Source organism: Rhinoraja longicauda, chromosome 1 (assembly GCF_053455715.1).
Source record: "Rhinoraja longicauda isolate Sanriku21f chromosome 1, sRhiLon1.1, whole genome shotgun sequence".
Lineage (NCBI taxonomy): Eukaryota > Metazoa > Chordata > Chondrichthyes > Rajiformes > Arhynchobatidae > Rhinoraja > Rhinoraja longicauda.
This window is the reverse complement of record NC_135953.1, coordinates 141,696,532-141,718,284: the sequence shown is the minus strand read 5'-3', so window position 1 is coordinate 141,718,284 and position 21,753 is coordinate 141,696,532. Positions and strand designations below refer to the sequence as shown.

At 52.9% G+C, this 21,753-nt stretch overlaps 1 protein-coding gene across 2 annotated transcripts in view; it reads left to right on the top strand.

The window, feature by feature from the left end:
• LOC144601054 (bifunctional methylenetetrahydrofolate dehydrogenase/cyclohydrolase, mitochondrial-like) overlaps positions 1-21,753 on the top strand; it is a 54,248-nt gene that overhangs the window by 8,425 nt on the left and 24,070 nt on the right. For both annotated transcript variants that reach the window (XM_078412994.1, XM_078412989.1), the window contains exons 4-7: positions 241-393; positions 7,218-7,325; positions 10,303-10,395; positions 19,911-20,036. In XM_078412994.1, coding sequence (XP_078269120.1) covers positions 241-393; positions 7,218-7,325; positions 10,303-10,395; positions 19,911-20,036 — 480 coding nt within the window. The remainder of the gene's footprint in view (positions 1-240; positions 394-7,217; positions 7,326-10,302; positions 10,396-19,910; positions 20,037-21,753) is intronic.

Sequence of the window (21,753 nt, the reverse complement as noted above, 5' to 3'; positions counted from 1 at the left end):
GCTGGCATTGTGTGAGGATGATGTGCTGGGTGCAGAGGCTGTTGGGGGTGGATGGGGAGTAGCGGGGGGGGGAGCTCTGGGGGGGGGGGGGTGTTGGGGGGAGGGAGAGCAGGGCCAGCGGGCTGTTGGGGGTGGATGGGGAGAAGCGGTGGGGGGGGGGGAACTCTGGGGAGGGGGGGTGTTGGGGGGAGGGAGAGCAGGGCCAGCGGGCTGTTGCCGATCGCTCTGTTTGATCCACAGCCCACATTGACGAGCGTCTGGTGTGCAACGCGGTGGCGCCGGAGAAGGACGTGGATGGCTTTCACGTGGTGAACGTGGGCAGGATGTGCCTGGACCAGAGGGCCGTGCTCCCCGCCACTCCAGCCGGCGTCTGGGAGATGATCAAGAGGACGGGTGCGTGACCGCCTCCACGCCCTGGCACCCAACGACGATAGAGCAGAGCAAGATAGACCACTAAAAACCGTAGTACGTCACGGCGGCCATTTTAGTAGGCAGAAACTCGCAGAAACATTTAAAAAGAAAAATAACAAAAACCTGTGAGTTGATAGATGAGTAATTTTCTGCATTTTAACGGTATCATCACTCATACTGTTCTCCCACAACACTGATTACACTGCGAGAGGCGGGTTTTGCTTACTAAAATGGCAGCCGTTACGCTCCTTTGCGTACCACATTTCAGTGTAAGCGATATCGGCAGAGTGGTTCATCTTGCTCCTCTAGTATCTTTGGTGATGTCTCACCGTGAAGGCCGAGATTCCCCCCTCCCCCCCCCCCCATCGGCCTCAACTCGGCATCCTGCTGATCATCCTCACACATCCCCATCACCTCCCAACGGGATCCCACCCCCACTCACCTCTTCCCCTCCCCCTCACTCCACTCCCCCCGCCAGTGCCCCAAGGAATCAGGCCCTTCTGCCCACTGTGTCCGTGCCGACCAAGTTCAATCACAACCACAATCACACTTTATTGGCCAAGTATGTTTTGCAACATACGAGGAACTTCATTTGCCACGCAGTCATACCAATAAATAGCAACAGGACACACAAAATGCATTTTAACATGAACATCCACCACAGTGACTCCTCCACATTCCTCACTGTGATGGAAGGCGAAAAAAACGTTCAATCTCTTCCCTTCTTTGTCCTCCCGCGGTCGGGGGCCTCGAGCCTTCCGTTGACGGGACGATCTTGACTCCCGTAGCCGGCGGTCGTGCCCTCACGTCGGGGTTATCAAACTCCCGCATTGGGGGGGATCTCAGCTCCCCAGTGCCGGTCGATCGGACCCCGGGTTGGGGCTGGTCGAACCTCGTGCGGCTTTTGGAGCTTCCCGACCTCGGTCTCCACCCGAGACTGCGAGCTCCTCGATATTAAGGAGCGTCGATCCCAGGCAAGGGATCGCAGGCTCCGATGGTAAGTCCACGGCCCGCGGTGGGGCTCAAAGCCAGTCCCGAGCAAGGCCGCCAGCTCCACGATGTTAGGCCGCAGAGCGACGGGAGATACGATCCGCAAAACAATCAGATCTCCGGCAAGGTAAGAGATTGAAAAAAAGTTTGAAACTCAGTTAGAGAGTGCAGGAGGCTGAGGTGATCTTATAGAGGTGTATAAGGTCATGATGAGAATAGACCGAGTGAATGCACAGAGTCTTTTACTCAGAGTAGGGGAATCGAGGACCAGAGGACATAGGTTTAAGGTGAGGGGGGGAAAAGATTTAATAGGAACTGAGGGTGATGGGTGTATGGAACGAGCTGCTGGTGGCGGTAGTTGAGGCAGGTACTATCCCAACATTTAAAAAACATTTGGATAAGTACAAGGATAGGACAGGTTTAGAGGATATGGGCCAAACGCAGGCAGGTGAGACCAGTGTAGATGGGATATGTTGGTTGGCGTGGGCAGGTTGGGCCGAAGGGCCAGTTTCTGTGCTATATGCAACTCGATGAAACTCATATCCTCTGCCGGCACGTGATCCATATATCCCTCTATTCGGTCACGGTGGCGCAGCGGTAGAGTTGCCGCCTTACAGCGAATGCAGCGCCGGAGACCCGGGTTCCATCCCGACTACAGGTGCTGTCTGTACGGAGTTTGTACGTTCTCCCCGTGACCTGCGTGGGTTTTCTCCGGAATCTTCGGTTTCCTCCCACACTCCAAAGACGTACAGGTATGTAGGTTAATTGGCTTGTAAATGTAAAAATTGTCCCTTGTGGGTGTAGGATAGTGTTAATGTGCGGGGATCGCTGGTCGGCGCGGACCCGGTGGGCCGTAGGGGCTGTTTCTGCGCTGTATCTCTAAACTAAACTAAACTATTCCCTGCATATCCAAGATATTTATTTCACAAAATGCTGGAGTAACTCAGCAGGTCAGGCAGCATCTCGGGAGAGAAGGAATGGGTGACGTTTCGGGTCGAGACCCTTCTTCAGTCTGATGTCAGGGGGGCGGGACAAAGGAAGGATATAGGTGGAGACAGGAAGACAGTGGGAGAACTGGGAAGGGGGAGGGGAAGGGAGGGACAGAGGAACTATCTAAAGTTGGAGAAGTCGATGTTCATACCACTGGGCTGCAAGCTGCCCAGGCGAAATATGAGGTGCTGTTCCTTCAATTTCCAATGGGCCTCACTATGGCACTGGAGGAGGCCCATGACAGAAAGGTCAGACTGGGAATGGGAGGGGAGTTGAAGTGCTCAGCCACCGGGAGATCAGGTTGGTTAAGGCGGACTGAGCAAAACGATCGTCGAACCTGCGTTTGGTCTCGCTGATGTAGAGAAGTTGATAAATCAACGAGTTCCGGATAGGACCTCCCCCTTTCAGACACTGAACGGTCTGTCCTCAGCAGAGGCTTCACCTTTGTTCCCCTCCGCCCCCACATCAATGAGTTCCGGATAATGCTCTCTCCCTGCATATCCATGTGCCTCTATAAAAGATTCTCAAACACCACCCCCGGCAGCATGTTCCAGGCACCCACCACCCTCTGTGTGTAATAAAAAACCCTGCCCTGCACAAGTCCACTAAACGTTGCCCCTCTCTCCATCGAGGGACACCCTCTGCCAATGAGCATTTCCATCCTGGGAAGAGTTTTTTTAATGGAATGCTGTGCAATATGGAATGTGCTGCTGGATCGTAGACTGCAGATTTCCCTGGGAATATTTTAACAGAAAATGGAGAATCGAGGAGTAGGTATTGGTAGCAGGCTTCCTGCAGAGAGCTTGTCCAGATACAATGGGCCGAATGTCCTCCATCACTGCATCTATGACTTGGATGAAGGGATTAAAAGTACCATTAGCAAATTTGCCGATGATGCAAAGCTAGGTGGTAGTGTGAGCTGTGAGGAAGATGCTATGAGGTTGCAGGGTGACTTGGACAGGTTGTGTGAGTGGGCGGATGCATGGCAGATGCAGTTTAATGTGGATAAGTGTGAGGTTATCCACTTTGGTGGTAAGAATAGGAAGGCAGATTATTACCTGAATGGTTTCAAGTTAGGAAAAGGGGACGTACAACGAGATCTGGGTGTCCTAGTGCATCAGTCATTGAAAGGAAGCATGCAGGTACAGCAGGCAGAGAGGAAAGCCAATGGAATGTTGGCCTTCATAACAAGAGGAGTTGAGTATAGGAGCAAAGAGGTCCTTCTGCAGTTGTACAGGGCCCTAGTGAGACAGCACCTGGAGTACTGTGTGCATTTTTGGTCTCCAAATTTGAGGAAGGATATTCTTGCTATTGAGGCCGTGCAGCGTAGGTTTACTAGGTTAATTCCCGGAATGGCGGGACTGTCATATGTTGAAAGACTGGAGCGACTGGGCTTGTATACACTGGAATTTAGAAGGATGAGAGGGGATCTTATCGAAACATATAAGATTATTAAGGGGTTAGACACGTTAGAGGCAGGAAACATGTTCCCAATGTTGGGGGGAGTCCAGAACCAGGGGCCACAGTTTAAGAATAAGGGGTAGGCCATTTAGAACGGAGATGAGGAAAAACCTTTTCAGTCAGAGAGTTGTAAATCTGTGGAATTCTCTGCCTCAGAAGGCAGTGGAGGCCAATTCTCTGAATGCTTTCAAGAGAGAGCTAGATAGAGCTCTTAAGGATAGCGGAGTCAGGGGGTATGGGGAGAAGGCAGGAATGGGGTACTGATTGAGAATGATCAGCCATGATCACATTGAATGGTGGTGCTGGCTCGAAGGGCCGAATGGCCTCATCCTGCACCTATTGTCTATTGTCTATTGTCTATCTCTCTCTGCGTGTGGTAATTGCAGGCACCACCAGAGGGAGACCTTCTCCTTTCTAAGTTTAGTTTAGTTTTGTTTACAGGTACAGCCCCGAAACAGGCCCTTCGGCCCGTACACTAGCACTATCCTACACGCACTAGGGGACAATTCACAACTTACGGAAACCAATTAACCTACAAACCAGCCTGTCTTTGGAGCGTGGGAGGAAACCGGAGCACCCGGAGAAAACCCACCGTTGTCATAGGGGGAACGTGCAAACTCCGCACGGACAGCACCTGTTGTCAGGATCGAACACGGGTCTCTGGTGCTGTGAGGCAGCAACTCTACCGCTGCGCCACCGTGCCATCCTAAGGAGAGATACCAGCTCAGTAACTTTCAGGGAAACTGCAGGGGTGAGAGGGAGAGTGGTTAATTGTCGGGCTCGATTAAATTAAACCCATGTCTCTAGTTTTAGGCATTCCCCCCGGATCACAGGGTTATTACAATCTTCATACCGCTGGGGTGTAAGCTGCCCAAGCAGAATATGAGATGCTGTTCCTCCAATTTGCGCTGGGCCTCACTCTGACAATGGAGGAGGCCCAGGACAGAAAGGTCAGTGCGGGAGTGGAAGGGGTGTTGAATAGGCACCGAAGAACCTGTTTCGATAGAGTCAAGAGAGAGTCTTAATTTAAACATAGACATAGAAAACAGAGAAAAAAGGTGCAGGAGGAGGCCATTCGGCCAGCACCGCCATTCATTGTGATCATGACTGATCATCCACAATCAGTAACCCGTGCCTGCCTTCTCCCCATACCCCTTGATTCCACTAGCCTCAAGAGCTCTATCTAACTCTCTTTTAAATCCATCCAGTGAATTGGCCTCCACTGCCCTCTGTGGCAGAGAATTCCACAAATTCACAACTCTCTGGGTGAAAAAGTTCCTTCTCACCTCAGTTTTAAATGTCCTCCCCTTTATTCTTTGACCGTGGCCCATGGTTCTGGACTCCCCCAACATTGGGAACATTTTTCCTGCATCTAGCTTGTCCAGTCTAGTTTAGAGATACTGCCCACCGAGTCCATGCCGACCACCCATTCACACCAGTTCTACATGATCCCACTTTCACATCCACTCCGTACACACAAGAGGCCATTTACAGAGGGCTGATTAACCTACAAACCCGCATGTCTTTGGGATTTCATGGTTTGGGGCTTACTTGTGGAATCTCAAGACTAATCTAAAATGCCTGGGATGAGGTGGATCGCTGCCCTGTGCTCTATTTAAGTTTAAACGTCTTTCCCTATCAGACACTTTGCTTCAATGGCTGGCATCGTGACCAGATCCTGCAACGTTCCGTGCATAGAACGTTACAGCACAGGACCCACAATATGATGCCAAGGCCAACTCTTATCTGCCTGCCTGTGATCCACATCCCTCCATTCCCTGCATGTCCATGTGTCCATCCAAAGGCCTCCACCATAACCCCTGGCAGTGCGTTCCAGGCCCCCACCACCCTCTGTGTGAAATACCCTGCCCTGCACATCCCCTTGAAACCTTGCCCCTCTCACTATACACCTCTTTCCAATCTGGTACAAAGGTTCCCACTGTCTACCCTATCTACGCCTTCTAATATATAATTTTATCCATCTGTCTGAAGAAGGGTCTCGACCCGAAACGTCACCCATTCCTTCTCTCCAGAGATGCTACCTGACCCGCTGAGTTACTCCAGCACTCTGTGTCCATGTTCTCCAGAGATGCTGCCTGACCCGCTGAGTTACTCCAGCACTCTGTGTCCATGTTCTCCAGAGATGCTACCTGACCCGCTGAGTTACTCCAGCACTCTGTGTCCATGTTCTCCAGAGATGCTGCCTGACCCGCTGAGTTACTCCAGCACTCTGTGTCCATGTTCTCCAGAGATGCTGCCTGACCCGCTGAGTTACTCCAGCACTCTGTGTCTAACTTTGATTTTAACCAGCATGTGCAGTTTTTTCCCTACACATTCTTTTATCTACTTCTATCAGGTCTCCCCTCAACCTCTTACGTTCGAGAGAAAACCATCCAAACCTGTCCATCCTCTCCCTGTAGCTGGAACCCTCTAATCCAGGCAGCGTTCTGGTAAACCTCCTCCGCCCCCTCACCAAAGCCCCCACACCCTTCCTGTAATGGGGGCGACCAGAACTGCACGCAGTACTCCACATGCAGCCTGACCAAAGGCCTATAGAGCTGTATCATGACTTCCTGACTTGTACTCAATGCCCCGACCGATGAAGGCATGGCTTCTTTACTGCTCTGTCTACTGGTGTTGCCACCTTCAGGGATCTATGGACAGACCCTAAAGATGTACGAAGCTGTACACCAGCCGTTTGTTGGGTACCATATCATTCAACCTTGTGCTTTTAGTGCAGAAAGGCGGCACGGTGGTGCAGTGGTAGAGTTGCTGCCTCACGGCGCCGGAGACCCGGGTTCCATCCTGACTACGGGCGCTGTCTGTACGGAGTTTGTACGTTCTCCCCGTGACCTGCGTGGGTTTTCTCCGGGTGCTCCGGTTTCCTCCCACACTCCAAAGACGTGCAGGTTTGTAGGTTAATTGTCTAGGTCTAGTGTGTACGATAGAATTGTCTTGCCTGGTGTGTGTAGGATAGAAACATTGAAAATAGGTACAGGAGGAGGCCATTCGGCCCTTCGAGCCAGCACTGCCATTCATTGTGATCATGGCTGATCATCCACAATCATTAACCCGTGCCTGCCTTCTCCCCATATCCCTTGATTCCACTAGCCCCTAGAGCTCTATCTAACTCTCTTTTAAATTCATCCAGTGAATTGGCCTCCACTGCCCTCTGTGGCAGAGAATTCCACAACTCTCTGGGTGAAAAGGTTTTTCCTCGCCTCAGTTTTAAAGTAGTGCCGGTGTACGGGATGATCGCTGGTGGGCACACACTCGGTGGGCTGAAGGGCCTGTGCCCGTGCGGTATCTCTACAGTCTAAAGCGGGGACGGTGATCTGCTGACCACACGCTGCGTTTGCTTGCAGGGATCGAGACGGTGGGGAAGAACGTGGTGGTGGTGGGGAGGTCGAAGAACGTCGGGATGCCCATCGCGGTCCTCCTTCACACGGACGGGCGGCACGAGAGACCCGGCGGTAGGTGGACGACACGCTGGCTCGGCCCGCTCCCCTCTCGCTGGGCCCAGTTTAGTTTACTGCCACGTGTGCAGTGGAAAGCCTTTTTGTAGCCTGCTATCCAGTCAGCGGAAAGACCACGCATGGCCATTAGGTGGCGCAGCGGTAGAGTTGCCGCCTTACAGCGAATGCAGCGCCGGAGACTCGGGTTCGATCCCGACTACGGTGCTGTCTGTACGGAGTTTGTACGTTCTCCCCGTGACCTGAGTGGGTTTTCTCCGAGATCTTTGGTTTCCTCCCACACTCCAAAGACGTGCAGGTTTGTAGGTTAATTGGCTTGGTAAATGTAAACATTGTCCCTAGTGGGTGTAGGATGGTGTTAATGTGCGGGGATCGCTGGTCGGCGCGGACCCAGTGGGCCGAAAGGGCCTGTTTCCGCGCTGTATCTCTAAACTAAACTAATGATTACACCTTTATCCTGTGTCTGTCCACTGGACCACTTGATTGTGATAATGTCCAGTCCGCTGCCTGGTTAGCATGCAACAAAAAAGCTTTTCACTATGAAAGGACTGGACAAGCTAGATGCAGGAAAAATGTTCCCAATGTTGGGGGAGTCCAGAACCAGGGGCCACAGTCTAAGAATAAAGGGGAGGCCATTTAAAACTGAGGCGAGAAAAAAACTTTTTCACCGAGAGAGTTGTGAATTTGTGGAATTCTCTGCCACAGAGGGCAGTGGAGGCCAATTCACTGGATGAATTTAAAATAGAGTTAGATAGAGCTCTAGGGGCTAGTGGAATCAAGGGATATGGGGAGAAGGCAGGCACGGGTTACTGATTGTGGATGATCAGCCATGATCACAATGAATGGCGGTGCGTACAGGCTCGAAGGGCCAAATGGCCTCCTCCTGCACCTATTTTCTATGTTTCTATCCTACACACACCAGGCAAGACAATTCTATCCTGTTTCTATGTAATCCATATCCGGCGATTCCCTGCACATCCATGTGGCAATGCCAAGAACATGTACCTATTCTCCGTGTTTCTGTGTGAGCTCTCAGGAATGGTGGGGTGTGTGGACACTGCACCTGGAATTCAGGAATGCGATGGGAAGTTGTGTTCGTGTGCAGACAAGGGGCAGGAAGGAAGGAGGGAGGGAGGGAGGGAGGGAGGGAGGGAGGGATTGTGTTACGGACGCTGCCGTGCGCGGTTCCTCCCTCCTGTGGTGCGGTCCACGTGCCAGCAGCGACAGCCAGGTTAGGCCCACGGCAGGCAGCAAACTCCACCAGCACAGGTCCTGGCCTGCATCACCACCCGTTTACCAGCTCCCACCAGTGCAGGCCACTGTCACTGCACGCCCGACTTCCAAAGCATGCCGTACATTCCAAGAAACCTTCCTTCAACGTACGATGAGCCTTTGACTCACTGGGCCTGGACTCGCTGGGGGTTAGAGGAATGTGAGGCGACCGCATTGAAACTTGCCGAATAGTGAAAGGCCTGGATAGAGTGGATGTGGAGAGGATGTTTCCACTGGTGGGAGAGTCCAGGACTAGAGGGCACAGCCTCAGAATTAAAGGACGTGCCTTTAGAAAGGAGCTGAGGAATTTCTTTAGTCAGACGGTGTTAAATCTGTGGGATTCTTAGCCACAGACGGGTGTGGAGGTCAAGTCAGTGGATATTTGTAAGGCAGAGATGGATAGATTAGAAAGTGTGTCGTGGGGTAATGGGGAGAAGGCAGGAGAATGGGGATGGGAGGGAGAGATAGATCAGCCGTGATTGAATGGCGGAGTAGACGATGGCTGTATGGCCTAATTCTGCTCCTGTCACTTATGAAACTTTGGTCAAAACTCAAATACTGAAGGAACTCAGTGGGTCAGGCAGCATCTGTATCGGGCGGCACGGTGGCGCAGCGGTAAAGTTGCTGCTTCACAGCGCTGGAGACCCGGGTTCAATCCTGACTACGGGTGCTGTCTGCATGGAGTTTGAACGTTCTCCCCGTGGCTGCGTTGGTTTTCCTGGGGTGCTCCGGTTTCCTCCCACACTGGACTCAGTACGCTGAAGGCTCGTTTCTGTGCTGTATTGAGTCATAGAGTGATACAGTGTGGAAACAGGCCCTTCAGCCCAACTCACCCACACCGGCTAACATGTCCCAGCTACACTAGAGTCATAGAGTAATACAGTGTGGAAACAGGCCCTTCAGCCCAACTCACCCACACCGGCCAACATGTCCCAGCTACACTAGTCCCACTTGCCTGCATTTCGTCCATAACCCTCCAAACCTGTCCTATCCATGTACCTGTCCAACTGTTTCTTAAACGATGGGATAGTCCCAGCCTCAACTACCTCCTCTGGCAGCTTGTTCTATAGCCACCACCCTCTGTGTGAAAATGTTACCCCTCGGATTCATATTAAATCTTTTCCCCTTCACCTTGAACCTATGTCCTCTGGTCCTCGATTCCCCTACTCTGGGTAAAAGACTCTGTGCATCTACCCGATCTATTCCTCTCATGATTTTGTACACCTCTATAAGATCTCCCCTCATCCTCCTGCGCTCCATGGAATAGAGACCCAGCCTGCTCAACCTCTCCCTGTAGCTCACACCCTCTAGTCCTGGCAACATCCTCGTAAATCATCTCCGAGCCCTTTCCAACCCAATTTCTATGCTCAATACTCTGACTGGTGAAGGCCAATGTGGGCAAACACCTTTTGACCACCTAATCTACCTGCAACTCGACCTCGGGGGGTTACCAGTGCTGCCTGAGGATGGGGAGAGGGAGGGGGGGGGAGTTACCAGTGCTGCCTGAGGTTGGGGAGGGGGAGGGGGGGTTGTTTACCAGTGCTGCCTGAGGTTGGGGAGGGGGAGGGGGGGGGTGGGGGGGGGGGGGTGTGGGGGGGGGGTTGTTTACCAGTGCTGCCTGAGGTTGGTGGGGGGGGTGTGGTATTAGGCGAGTGTGTGGAGTATTGTGTGGTGTGTTTGGGCTGGCTGATGTTTGTACTTGCAGGTGATGCCACCGTGACCATCACCCACAGGTTCACCCCCAAGGAGCAGCTGATGGCCCACACACTGCTGGCTGATATCGTCATTGTGGGTGCGGGTACGTCTCCACACACTCCACAACCCGCTGCCCCCATCTTGTCTCCACGACATCCGACCAAATCTCATCCTTTCATTTACTCTTTACACAAAGGGTCAATAGACAACAGGTGCTGGAGGAGGCCATTCGGCCCTTCGAGCCAGCACCGCCATTCTCCCCGATCATGGCTGATCATCCACAATCAGTACTTCTTGCCTGCCTTCTCCGCCTTATCTCTTGATTCCACTATCATTAAGAGCTCCATCTAACTTTCTCTTGAAAGCATCCAGAGAATTTGCCTCCACTGCCTTCTGAGGCAGAGAATTCCACATTTATACTCTCAGGCACCTTGCCTGGGCTACAAGCTTGCGGGTTGGTTAGGCTGGCACTGCGCTCGAGTGTGAAACACAGAGTGCTGGAGTAACTCAGCGGGTCAGGCAGCATCTCTGGAGAACATGGACACAGAGTGCTGGAGTAACTCAGCGGGTCAGGCAGCATCTCTGGAGAACATGGACACAGAGTGCTGGAGTAACTCAGCGGGTCAGGCAGCATCTCTGGAGAACATGGACACAGAGTGCTGGAGTAACTCAGCGGGTCAGGCAGCATCTCTGGAGAACATGGACACAGAGTGCTGGAGTAACTCAGCGGGTCAGGCAGCATCTCTGGAGAACATGGACACAGAGTGCTGGAGTAACTCAGCGGGTCAGGCAGCATCTCTGGAGAACATGGACACAGAGTGCTGGAAACTTTTTTACCCAGAGAGTTGTGAATCTGTGGAATTCTCTGCCACAGAAGGCAGTGGAGGCCATTTCACTGGACGTTTTCAAGACAGACTTAGATTTAGCATTTAGGGCTAGCGGAATCAAGGGATATGGGGAAAAGGCAGGCACGTGTTACTGATTGTGGATGATCAGCCATGATCACAAAGAATGGCGGTGCTGGCTCGAAGGGCCAAATGGCCTCCTCCTGCACCCATTTTCTATGTTTCTATGTAACAACACTTCATAGGCTCAGCCTACACACAAAACATAGATTATATACAAATCATGCATCACATTTTTAAAAGAAAGAAGGATGTGCAAAAATAAAACACATTCGTGCAAAAACATAACTAGAAATGTAGAACAAGTGCATGATGGTACAAGAGGTGGGCACTGTATTCTGTTGTCAAGGTAGGATTAGGGTCAGAGTCACAGAGTCATACAGTGTGGAATTCTCTGCCTCAGAAGGCAGTGGAGGCCAATTCTCTGAATGCATTCACGAGAGAGCTGGATAGAGCTTTTAAGGATAGCGGAGTCAGGGGGTATGGGGACAAGGCAGGAACCGGGTACTGATTGAGAATGATCAGCCATGATCACATTGAATGGTGGTGCTGGCTCGAAGGGCCGAATGGCCTCCTCCTGCACCTATTGTCTATTGTCTATAGTGTGGAAACAGGCCCTTCATCCGAATACATACTGTCATAAATACCCTTCATCCTAACTCTACGGCACGGTGGCGCAGCGGTAGAGTTGCTGCCTTACAGCGAATGCAGCGCCGGAGACCCGGGTTCCATCCCGACTACGGGTGCTGTCTGTACGGAGTTTGTACATTCTCCCCGTGACCTGCGTGGGTTTTCTCCGAGATCTTTGGTTTCCTCCCACACTCCAAAGATGTGCAGGTTTGTAGGTTAATTGGCTTGGTAAATGTAAACATTGTCCCTAGTGTGTGTAGGGTAGTGTTAGTATGTGGGGATCGCTGGTCGGCGCGGACCCGGTGGGCCGAAAGGGCCTGTTTCCACACTAAACTCAAAATCCGTGCCGACCAACAAGCCCCATCTGCACTAGTCCCACCTGCCCATGTTTGGCCCACATCCCTCTAAACCTTTCCTAAACCATGTACCTGTCCAAATATTTGTTAAATGTTGTTATCTCCTCAGCCACCTCCTCTGTCAGCTGGTTCCAAACACCCACCACCCTCTGTGTCAAAAAGTTGCCCCTCAGGTTCTTTTAAATCTTTCACCCCTCACCTTAGGTGAGAGGAGCTAGGTTTAGAGGAGATGTGTGGGGCAGGTTTTTTTACACAGGTGGGTGCCTGGAATGCGGTGCCAGGGGTGGTGGTGGAGGCAGATACAATAGTGATGTTTAAGAGGTATTTAGATAGGCTCATGGCTATGCAGGGGATGGAGGGATATGGATTATATGCAGGCAGATAAGAGTTGGTATCATGTTTAGTACAGGCATGGTGGGCCGAAGGGCCTGTTTCTGTGCTGTGCTATGCTATGTTCTAAATCCCATCCCCCTTGCCCTAAATTTCTGCTCTTGTTTAGTTTAGAGATACAGCGCGGAAACAGGCCCTTCGGCCCACGGGGTCCGCGCCGACCAGCGATCCCCGCACATTAACACTATCCTACACCCACTAGGGACAATTTTTACATTTACCAAGCCAATTAACCTACAAACCTGCACGTCTTTGGAGTGTGGGAGGAAACCGAAGATCTCGGAGAAAACCCACGCAGGTCACGGGGAGAACGTACAAACTCCGTACAGACAGCACCCGTAGTCGGGATGGAACCCGGGTCTCCGGCGCTGCATTCGCTGTAAGACGGCAACTCTACCGCTGCACCACCGTGACCGCCCCAACGGCCCAATCTTGTTTTATCCCCAGTCACACAACACAGAAGCAGGCCCTTCGGCCCAACCTGTCCATGCCGACCAAGATGCCCTATACAACCTAGTCCCATTTACCCACGTTTGTCCCTCTTCCCTCTAAACCTTTCCTATCCATGATGGCAGTGGAGGCAGACATGATAACGGCGTATCAGAGTCATCAGATAGGCCCATGGATATGCAGGGAATGGAGGGGTACGGATGGCGTGCCGACAGAGGAGAGTTGGTCTTGGCATTATGTTTGGCACAGACATCGTGGGTCGCACGGCCTGTTCCTGTGCTGTACTGTTCTAGGAAAACAAACTGCAGATGCTGGTTTAGAGCGAAGGTAGACACAGAGTGCTGGAGTAACTCAGCGGGTCAGGCAGCATCTCTGGAGAACATGGACACAGAGTGCTGGAGTAACTCAGCGGGTCAGGCAGCATCTCTGGAGAACATGGACACAGAGTGCTGGAGTAACTCAACGGCTCAGGCAGCATCTCTGGAGAACATGGACACAGAGTGCTGGAGTAACTCAGCGGGTCAGGCAGCATCTCTGGAGAACATGGACACAGAGTGCTGGAGTAACTCAGCGGGTCAGGTAGCATCTCTGGAGGGAAGGAATGGGTCTGAAGAAGGGTCTCGACCCGATACTTCACCCATTCCTTCTCTCCAGAGATGCTGCCTGAGCCGCTGAGTTACTCCAGCATTTTGTGTGTACCTACACTGTCCTAGGTTGCATGTTACAGCCTTGACTCGTGCTTGCTGTGTTAGATTACCACAGTGCATTGACATGGTGTTGGGGCATGTCGGCAGATGCAAGGCTTGGAGGTGATGGCAGTGATGTGTTGCATCATCTGTAACCACGTCGGGCTGGGTGCCTGGGCTGTGGGGGTGGGGGAAGTGAGTATAAGTCATTGGCCGCCTACAGGGAGAGGCTTGGAGGGAGACACTGCACTCCTGTCGAGACTGATTTCTCCCAACCACTCCCGTGCATGACCCGTGTGTCACAGAGTCTCCCTGTCTCCACCCCCCTTGCTATCTCAAGCCCCTTCTGTTGCCCTGAGGGAGTGCTGGAGTCAGACAGCACGGGAACAGGCCCTTCAGCCCATCGGGTCCATGCCGACCAAGGTGCCCCATCTATGGTGATGATGATACTTTATTGTCACCTGTACCTCGGGGTTGCCAACTATCTCACTCCCAAATACGGGACAAGGTGACGTCACCGCCCCACGTGATCTCACTTAGCCTGTGGCCACGTGCTCCCGCTCAATCAATAGCGGCCGCCCGGGCCGGGAGGCGGGTTGCTATGCAACCTCCGTTAGGTGGTGCCTGGACCTCCGGGCCAACACTGTTCCGACGTACACTGTCCAGAACATGTAGGCACAGATTTTAACCAGCATCTGCAGTTTGTTTCCTACAACGTCTGGGTCTACAGCGTCCAGGCCTACAGCGGCCCCCGGGCCTACACTGTCCCCCGGGCCTACAGTATCCGGGCCTACAGCATCCGGGCCTACAGCGCCTCCGGGCCTACGGCACCCCCAGGCCTACAGTGTCCGGGCCTACAGTGTCCAGGCCTACAGTGTCCGGGCCTACAGCAACCCCAGGCCTACAGCGTCCGGGCCTACAGCGACCCCGGGCCTATAGCGTCCGGGCCTGCAGTGTCCGGGCCTGCAGTGTCCGGGCCTACAGCGTCTGGGCCTACAGCATCTGGGCCTACAGTGTCCGGGCCTAAAGCGTCCAGGCCTACAGCGTCTGGGCCTACAGTATCCGGGCCTAAAGCATCCCCGGGCCTACAGCGACCCCAGGCCTCCGGACCTACACTGTCCGGAGCTAAAATGTCAGAAACCTCGAGTGTCGGGACATAACTGTCGGGACATAACTGTCGGGACCTACAGTTTCGGGGCCTACAGCGACCGGGCCTACAGCATCCGGGCTTACAGTGTTGGGGCCTACAGCGTCTGGGCCAACAGCGTCCGGGCCTACAGTGTCCGGGCCTACAGTGTCCGGGCCTACAGCGTCCGGGCCTACAGCGTCTGGGCCTACAGCGTCTGGGCCTACAGCGTTGGGGCCTACAGTGTCGGGGCCTACAGCGTCTGGGCCAACAGCGTCCGGGCCTACAGTGTCCGGGCCTACAGTGTCCGGGCCTACAGCGTCCAGTGGCCTACAGTGTCCGGGCCTACAGCGTCCGGGCCTACAGTGTCCAGTGGCCTACAGTGTCCGGGCCTACAGCGTCCAGTGGCCTACAGTGTCCGGGCCTATATCAACCCCCCCCCCCACCTCCCGGGCTTAATATGGGACAAGGGCGTTCCCGTACGCAACCAACCAATGTAGGCCAAATTACGGGATGTCCCGGCTAATATGGGACAGTTGGCAACCCGACCCTCCATCCTGTGTGGAAAAGATCTTGTTCCCCTTCTCTGGGTGAAATACTGTACATTCGCCCTATCAAACCCCCCATGATTTTGTACACATCTACGTTCACCCCTAACAATATAGTCCTAGCCTGCCCAACCTCTCTGTATACAGCTCATGCCTTCAAGTCCTGGTGACATCCTCATAAATCCTCTCTGCACTCAGAATCACAATCACAATCAGAATCACAATCAGAATCACAATCAGAATCACAATCACAATCACAATCAGAATCAAAATCACAATCAGAATCACAATCAGAATCACAATCAGAATCAGAATCAGAATCACAATCACAATCACAATCACAATCACAATCACAATCACAATCAGAATCAGAATCAGAATGGCCTTTATTGTCATCCAACAAAACAAGTCTCTTGGACCAGATCCTGTCACCCACAGTCCAACAATAAGAGCAATAAAAATAAGCAATAACACACAATCACAAACCAACACAAAACAAAAAAAAAGAAACATCCATCACAGTGAGTCTCCTCCAGTCCCTCCTCACTGTGATGGAAGGCCACAATGTCTTTTTCTCTTCCCTGCCGTCTTCTCCCGCGGTCAGGCTGTTGGAGTTGCCATGTCGGGGCGGTCGTGGCTCCCGACATTGAAGCCCCCGCCGGGCGGAGAAAGATCCCGCAGCCTAATTCAGGCCTTGCCGGACGGTGAATGTCCGCGGCGGGCTGACCCAAGCCCTGCGATTCGGGGCGGGAGAAGACGCTGCCACTGCCGGAGCTCCTGAGGTCGGCCCCCACCCAGGGACCTGCGAGCTTCCGATATTCACGTGACACGCGGCCCACGCCGAAGCTTCCGAAGGCGAGTCGCAGCCACACTCGCAGCGCCACCACAGCCTCCTTTATCAGTTTAACAACATCATTCCTGTATCAGGGTGATCAAACTAAGCTCAATACTCTCCAAATGCAGCCTCACCAATGTTTTGTACAACTGCAATAGAACATCCCAACTTCTATACTTAATAACCAGACTGATGAAGGCCAATATATCGAAAGGCACCTTCACTACATTCTCTACTCGTGATGCCACTTTCAGGGAACAATGTACCAGCACTCCTAGATCCCTCTGCTCCACAACACTCCCTATCTACCTGTGACACCACTTTCAGGGAACTATGTACCTGCACTCCTAGATCCCTCTGCTCCACAACACTCCTCAGAGCCGTGCCATTCACTGTGAAGGTCATCCCCTGGTTTGATTTTGTTTAGTTTAGTTTAGAGATACAGCGCGGAAACAGGCCCTTCGGCCCACTGGGTCCGCGCCGACCTGCGATCCCCGCACATTAACACTATCCTACACCCACTAGGGACAATTTTTACATTTACCCAGCCAATTAACCTACAAACCTGCACGTCTTTGGAGTGTGGGAGGAAACCGAAGATCTCGGAGAAAACCCGCACAGGTCACGGGGAGAACGTGCAAACTCCGTACAGACAGCACCCGTAGTCGGGATGGAACCCGGATCTCCGGCGCTGCATTTGCTGTAAGGCAGCAACTCTACCGCTGCTCATTTACCGAGTCTGCGTTTTGTTTCAACAATGTACGAGAGAACATGCAGCAAGGTGTTGCTCTCTCTTGAATGCATTCAGAGAATTGGTCTCCACTGCCTTCTGAGGCAGAGAATTCCACAGATTCACAACTCTCTGACTGAAAAAGTTTTTCCTCATCTCAGTTCTAAATGGCCTACCCCTTATTCTTAAACTGTGGCCCCTGGTTCTGGACTCCCCCAACATTGGGAACATGTTTCCTGCCTCTAACGTGTCCAACCCTTTAATAATCTTAAACGTTTCAATAAGATCTTGTCTTATCCTTCTAAATTCCAGTGTATACAAGCCTAGTCGCTCCAGTCTTTCAACATATGACAGTCCCGCCATTCCGGGAATTAACCTAGTAAACCTACGCTGCACGCCCTCAATAGCAAGAATATCCTTCCTCAAATTTGGAGACCAAAACTGCACACAGTACTCCAGGTGCGGTCTCACTAGGGCCCTATACAACTGCAGAAGGACCTCTTTGCTCCTATACTCAACTCCTCTTGTTTTGAAGGCCAACATTCCAATAGCTTCCATTGGCTTTCTTCACAGCCTGCTGTACTTTAGGGATACAGTGCGGAAACATTCCCTTTGGCCCACCGAGTCCCCGCCGACCAGCGATCATCCCGTACACTAGAAGCCAATTCACTGGAATTTAGAAGGATGGGAGGGGTTCTTAAAGAAACGTGTAAACCTATAAAAGAACTGGACAAGCAACTCTACCGCTGTGCCACCGTGCCACCCTACTTATGGAAACAGGCCCTTCGGCCAGCCGAGTCCATGCCGACCAGCGATCCTCCGTTCACATGAGTAGCTTTGAACTTCCCTTCATATTATGCCAGAGCTATCTTTTGTCTCCTTTTAGCGCTCCTGATTTGCATCTTAAGTTTGGTCCTCAGTCCTCTAAACCCTCCAGGGATACACTCGATTCCAGCTGCCTAGACCCAGCCCAAACCTCCTCCTTTCTCCTGACTAATCTGCTGAAGAGAAATTCCGCATATCTCCAGTGTCTAGAGTTGCCAACTGTCCCGTATTAGCCGGGACATCCCGTATATTAGGCTAAATTGGTTTGTCCCTTAGGGATCACCCTTGTCCCATATTAGGCTCGGGGGGCGCTGTAGGCCCGCACGCTGTAGGCCCGCACGCTGTAGGCCCGGACGCTGTAGGCCCGGACGCTGTAGGCCCGGACACTGTAGGCCCGGACGGCTGTAGGCCGGGGCGCCGCCTAGCGGAGTTTGCGAAGCAACCCGCCTCCCGGCTCGGGCAGCCGCTATTGGTGGAGCGGGAGCACGTGACCGCTGGCTGGGTGAGGTCACGTCACCTTTTGTTCCTTATTTGGGAGTGAGGAAGTTGGCGACCCTACCAGTGACTCTTACACACTTCCACAGATGCACCGTGGGTAGCACACTGTCGGGCTGCATCACAGCTGGGTGTGGGAACAGCTCTGCCCAAAACCACAAGAAATCGCACAGAGTTGTGGATGAGTTCATAGGACATAGGAGCAGAAATAGGCCATTAACTCTACTCCAACATGGCTGATCTATCCTTCCCTCTCAACCCCATTCTCCTGCCTTCTCCCCGTGACCCATACTCATCAAGAACCTGTCAATTTCTGCTTTAAAAATACCCAATAACTTGGCCAATATATTGGCCAATAACTTACCCAATACCCAATGAATTCCACAGATTCACCACCCTCTGACTAAACAAGATGTGGTCCAGTCCATCACACACACCACACTCCCCACCATTGAAGATGTGGCCCAGTCCATCACACACACCACACTCCCCACCATTGTAGATGGAGCCCAGCCCATCACACACACCACACCACACTCCCCACCATTGTAGATGGAGCCCAGCCCATCACACACACCACACCACACTCCCCACCATTGTAGATGTGGCCCAGCCCATCACACACACCACACTCCCCACCATTGTAGATGGAGCCCAGCCCATCACACACACCACACCACACTCCCCACCATTGTAGATGTGGCCCAGCCCATCACACACACCACACTCCCCACCATTGTAGATGGAGCCCAGCCCATCACACACACCACACTCCCCACCATTGACTCCATCTACACTCCACGCTGCCTCGGGAAAGCAGCCGACATCATCAAAGACGTGTCCCTGTCCCACCCCGGTCATCCCCTCTTCTCCCCGCTCCCGTCCGGCAGAAGGTACAGAAGCTTGAAAGCGCGCACCACCAGACTCAGGGACAGCTTCTTCCCCTCTGTTATCAGGCTTCTGAACGGCCCTTCCATAAGCTAGGGTACTGTCCCATTCACCTCTACCCCATTGCAGACATTGGACTTTGTCTGTGGAGCTGATGCGCTACAATGCTGAAAACTATATTCTGCACTCTGTATCTTCCCCTTTGCTCCACCTGTTGTACTGGAGTCTGGGTTGATTGTATTCATGTATAGTATTATCATATCTGATTATCATATCTGATTTCACTATACCTCGGTACATGTGACAATAATGAACCTAGTTGGGTTGTTGAGGCAGGTGCAATCATAACGTTAAAGAGACATTTAGACAGGTGGACAGACACAAAAAGCTGGAGAAACTCAGCAGGTCAGGCAGCATCACTGGAGGGTCTCGACCCAAAACGTCACCTATTACTTTTCTCCAGAGATGCTGTCTGACCCGCTGAGTTTCTCCAACTTTTTGTGTGTATCTTGGATTTAAACCAGTATCTGTAGTTCCATCCTGCACATTTAGACAGGCGCGTGGACAGGGCAGCTTTGGAGGGACATGGGCCAAATGCAGGCAGGTGGGACCAGTGTGGATGGGGCATGTTGGGTGGCATGGGCAAGTTGGGCCGAAGGGCCTGTTTCCTTGCTGTAGGACTCTATGATACTATCAGCCTAAAGACTCAGTGAGGGAGGGTTTCAGTGTTAATTTGGCGGCCGCTCTCTTGCAGGGATCCCGAAGCTGATCACCGCGGACATGATCAAGGAAGGAGCGGTGGTAATCGATGTCGGCATCAACCGTGTCCGCGATCCAGCCACCGGCAAGACCACGCTGGTGGGAGACGCTGACTTTGAAGGTAACCTAACAAACCGAGCAGTCTACGAGACAAACACGGAGATGTTTGGATTGGCACATGGACATGCAGGGAATGGAGGGCTATGGATTATGTTGAGGCAGAGAAGAGTTGGTCTTGGCATCATGTGCAAGAAACAAATGCAGATGCTGGTTCATGCTGAAAATAGACACAGAGTGCTGGAGTAACTCAGCGGGTCAGGCAGCATCTGTGGAGAACATGGACACAGAGTGCTGGAGTAACTCAGCGGGTCAGGCAGCATCTGTGGAGAACATGGACACAGAGTGCTGGAGTAACTCAGCGGGTCAGGCAGCATCTCTGGAGAACATGGACACAGAGTGCTGGAGTAACTCAGCGGGTCAGGCAGCATCTCTGGAGAACATGGACACAGAGTGCTGGAGTAACTCAGCGGGTCAGGCAGCATCTCTGGAGAACATGGACACAGAGTGCTGGAGTAACTCAGTGGGTCAGGCAGCATCTCTGGAGAACATGGACACAGAGTGCTGGAGTAACTCAGCGGGTCAGGCAGCATCTCTGGAGAACATGGAATAGGTGACATTTTGGGTTGGGATCCTTCTTCAGAATTAGGTTTGAAGAAGGGTCCCATCCCAAAACATCATCCATCTTTTCATTCCATAGTCAATAGTGCTTTTTATTGTCACATATGTCCATTGGTAACACAGTGAAATTATTTTCCTCACAAACAGTCCAGTAGAGTATCACCATATAGCAAGTGCCCCGATTAGCAAGTGTACAGGAACGATCTACTGAGCTGCATGCAGGAGTTGTCATGATTTGGGGCCATGTTGAAAGTCCATGCTCTGGTGCTTACAAGCAGTGGCTGTTTCAGGCGAGCCCCAGGCTGTTGTGGGCCTCCATCCGCCTCTGTCTTTGGACGCCACGTCCCGCTCCTCGCCCGTCCGCCTTTGTTCCCCGGGGTTCCTCCCGCGGCCGAGCTGGAGGGTGGGGGAGGCCAAACCCCAGTTCCCTCTCCTCTCTCACTGGCCTCACTCCTCGCTAGGGTTGCCAACTGTCCCATATTAGCCGGGACAGGTCCTATTTTGGGCTAAATTGGTTTGTCCCGTATGGGACCAACCTTGTCCCATATTAGGCCCGGGGGGCGCTGTAGGCCCATACGCTGTAGGCCCGGACACTGTAGGCCCCGACGTTGTAGGCCCCGACGCGTATTCCCGGACGCCGTAGGACCCGACCCTGTAGGCCCAGACTCCATAGGCCCGGACGCCGTAGGCCCAGACACTGTAGGGCCGGACACCGTAGGGCCGGACACCATAGGGCCGGACACCATAGGCCCGGGGGGTTCTGTATGACTCCATAGGCCCGGACGCTGTAGGCCCCGACACTGTAGGCCCTGACGCTGTAGGCCAGGACGCTGTAGGCCCGGACGCTGTAGGCCCGGACTATGTAGGCCCTGACGCCGTAGGCCCGGAAACCGTAGGCCCAGACACTGTAGGGCCGGACACAGTAGGGCCGGACACCGAAGGCCCGGACACCGTAGGCCCGGACGCTGTAGGCCTGGAAACTAACGGAGGTTGCTTAGCAACCCGTGTCCCGGCCCGGGCTGCTGCCATTGGTGGAGCGGGAGCATGTGACTGCTGGCTGGGTGACATCACCGTTTGTCCCTTATTTGGGAGTGAGGAAGTTGGCAACCCTACTCCTCGCCCGGACGTTGCTGGCTGTGGTCTCTGGTGGATGAGCAGGT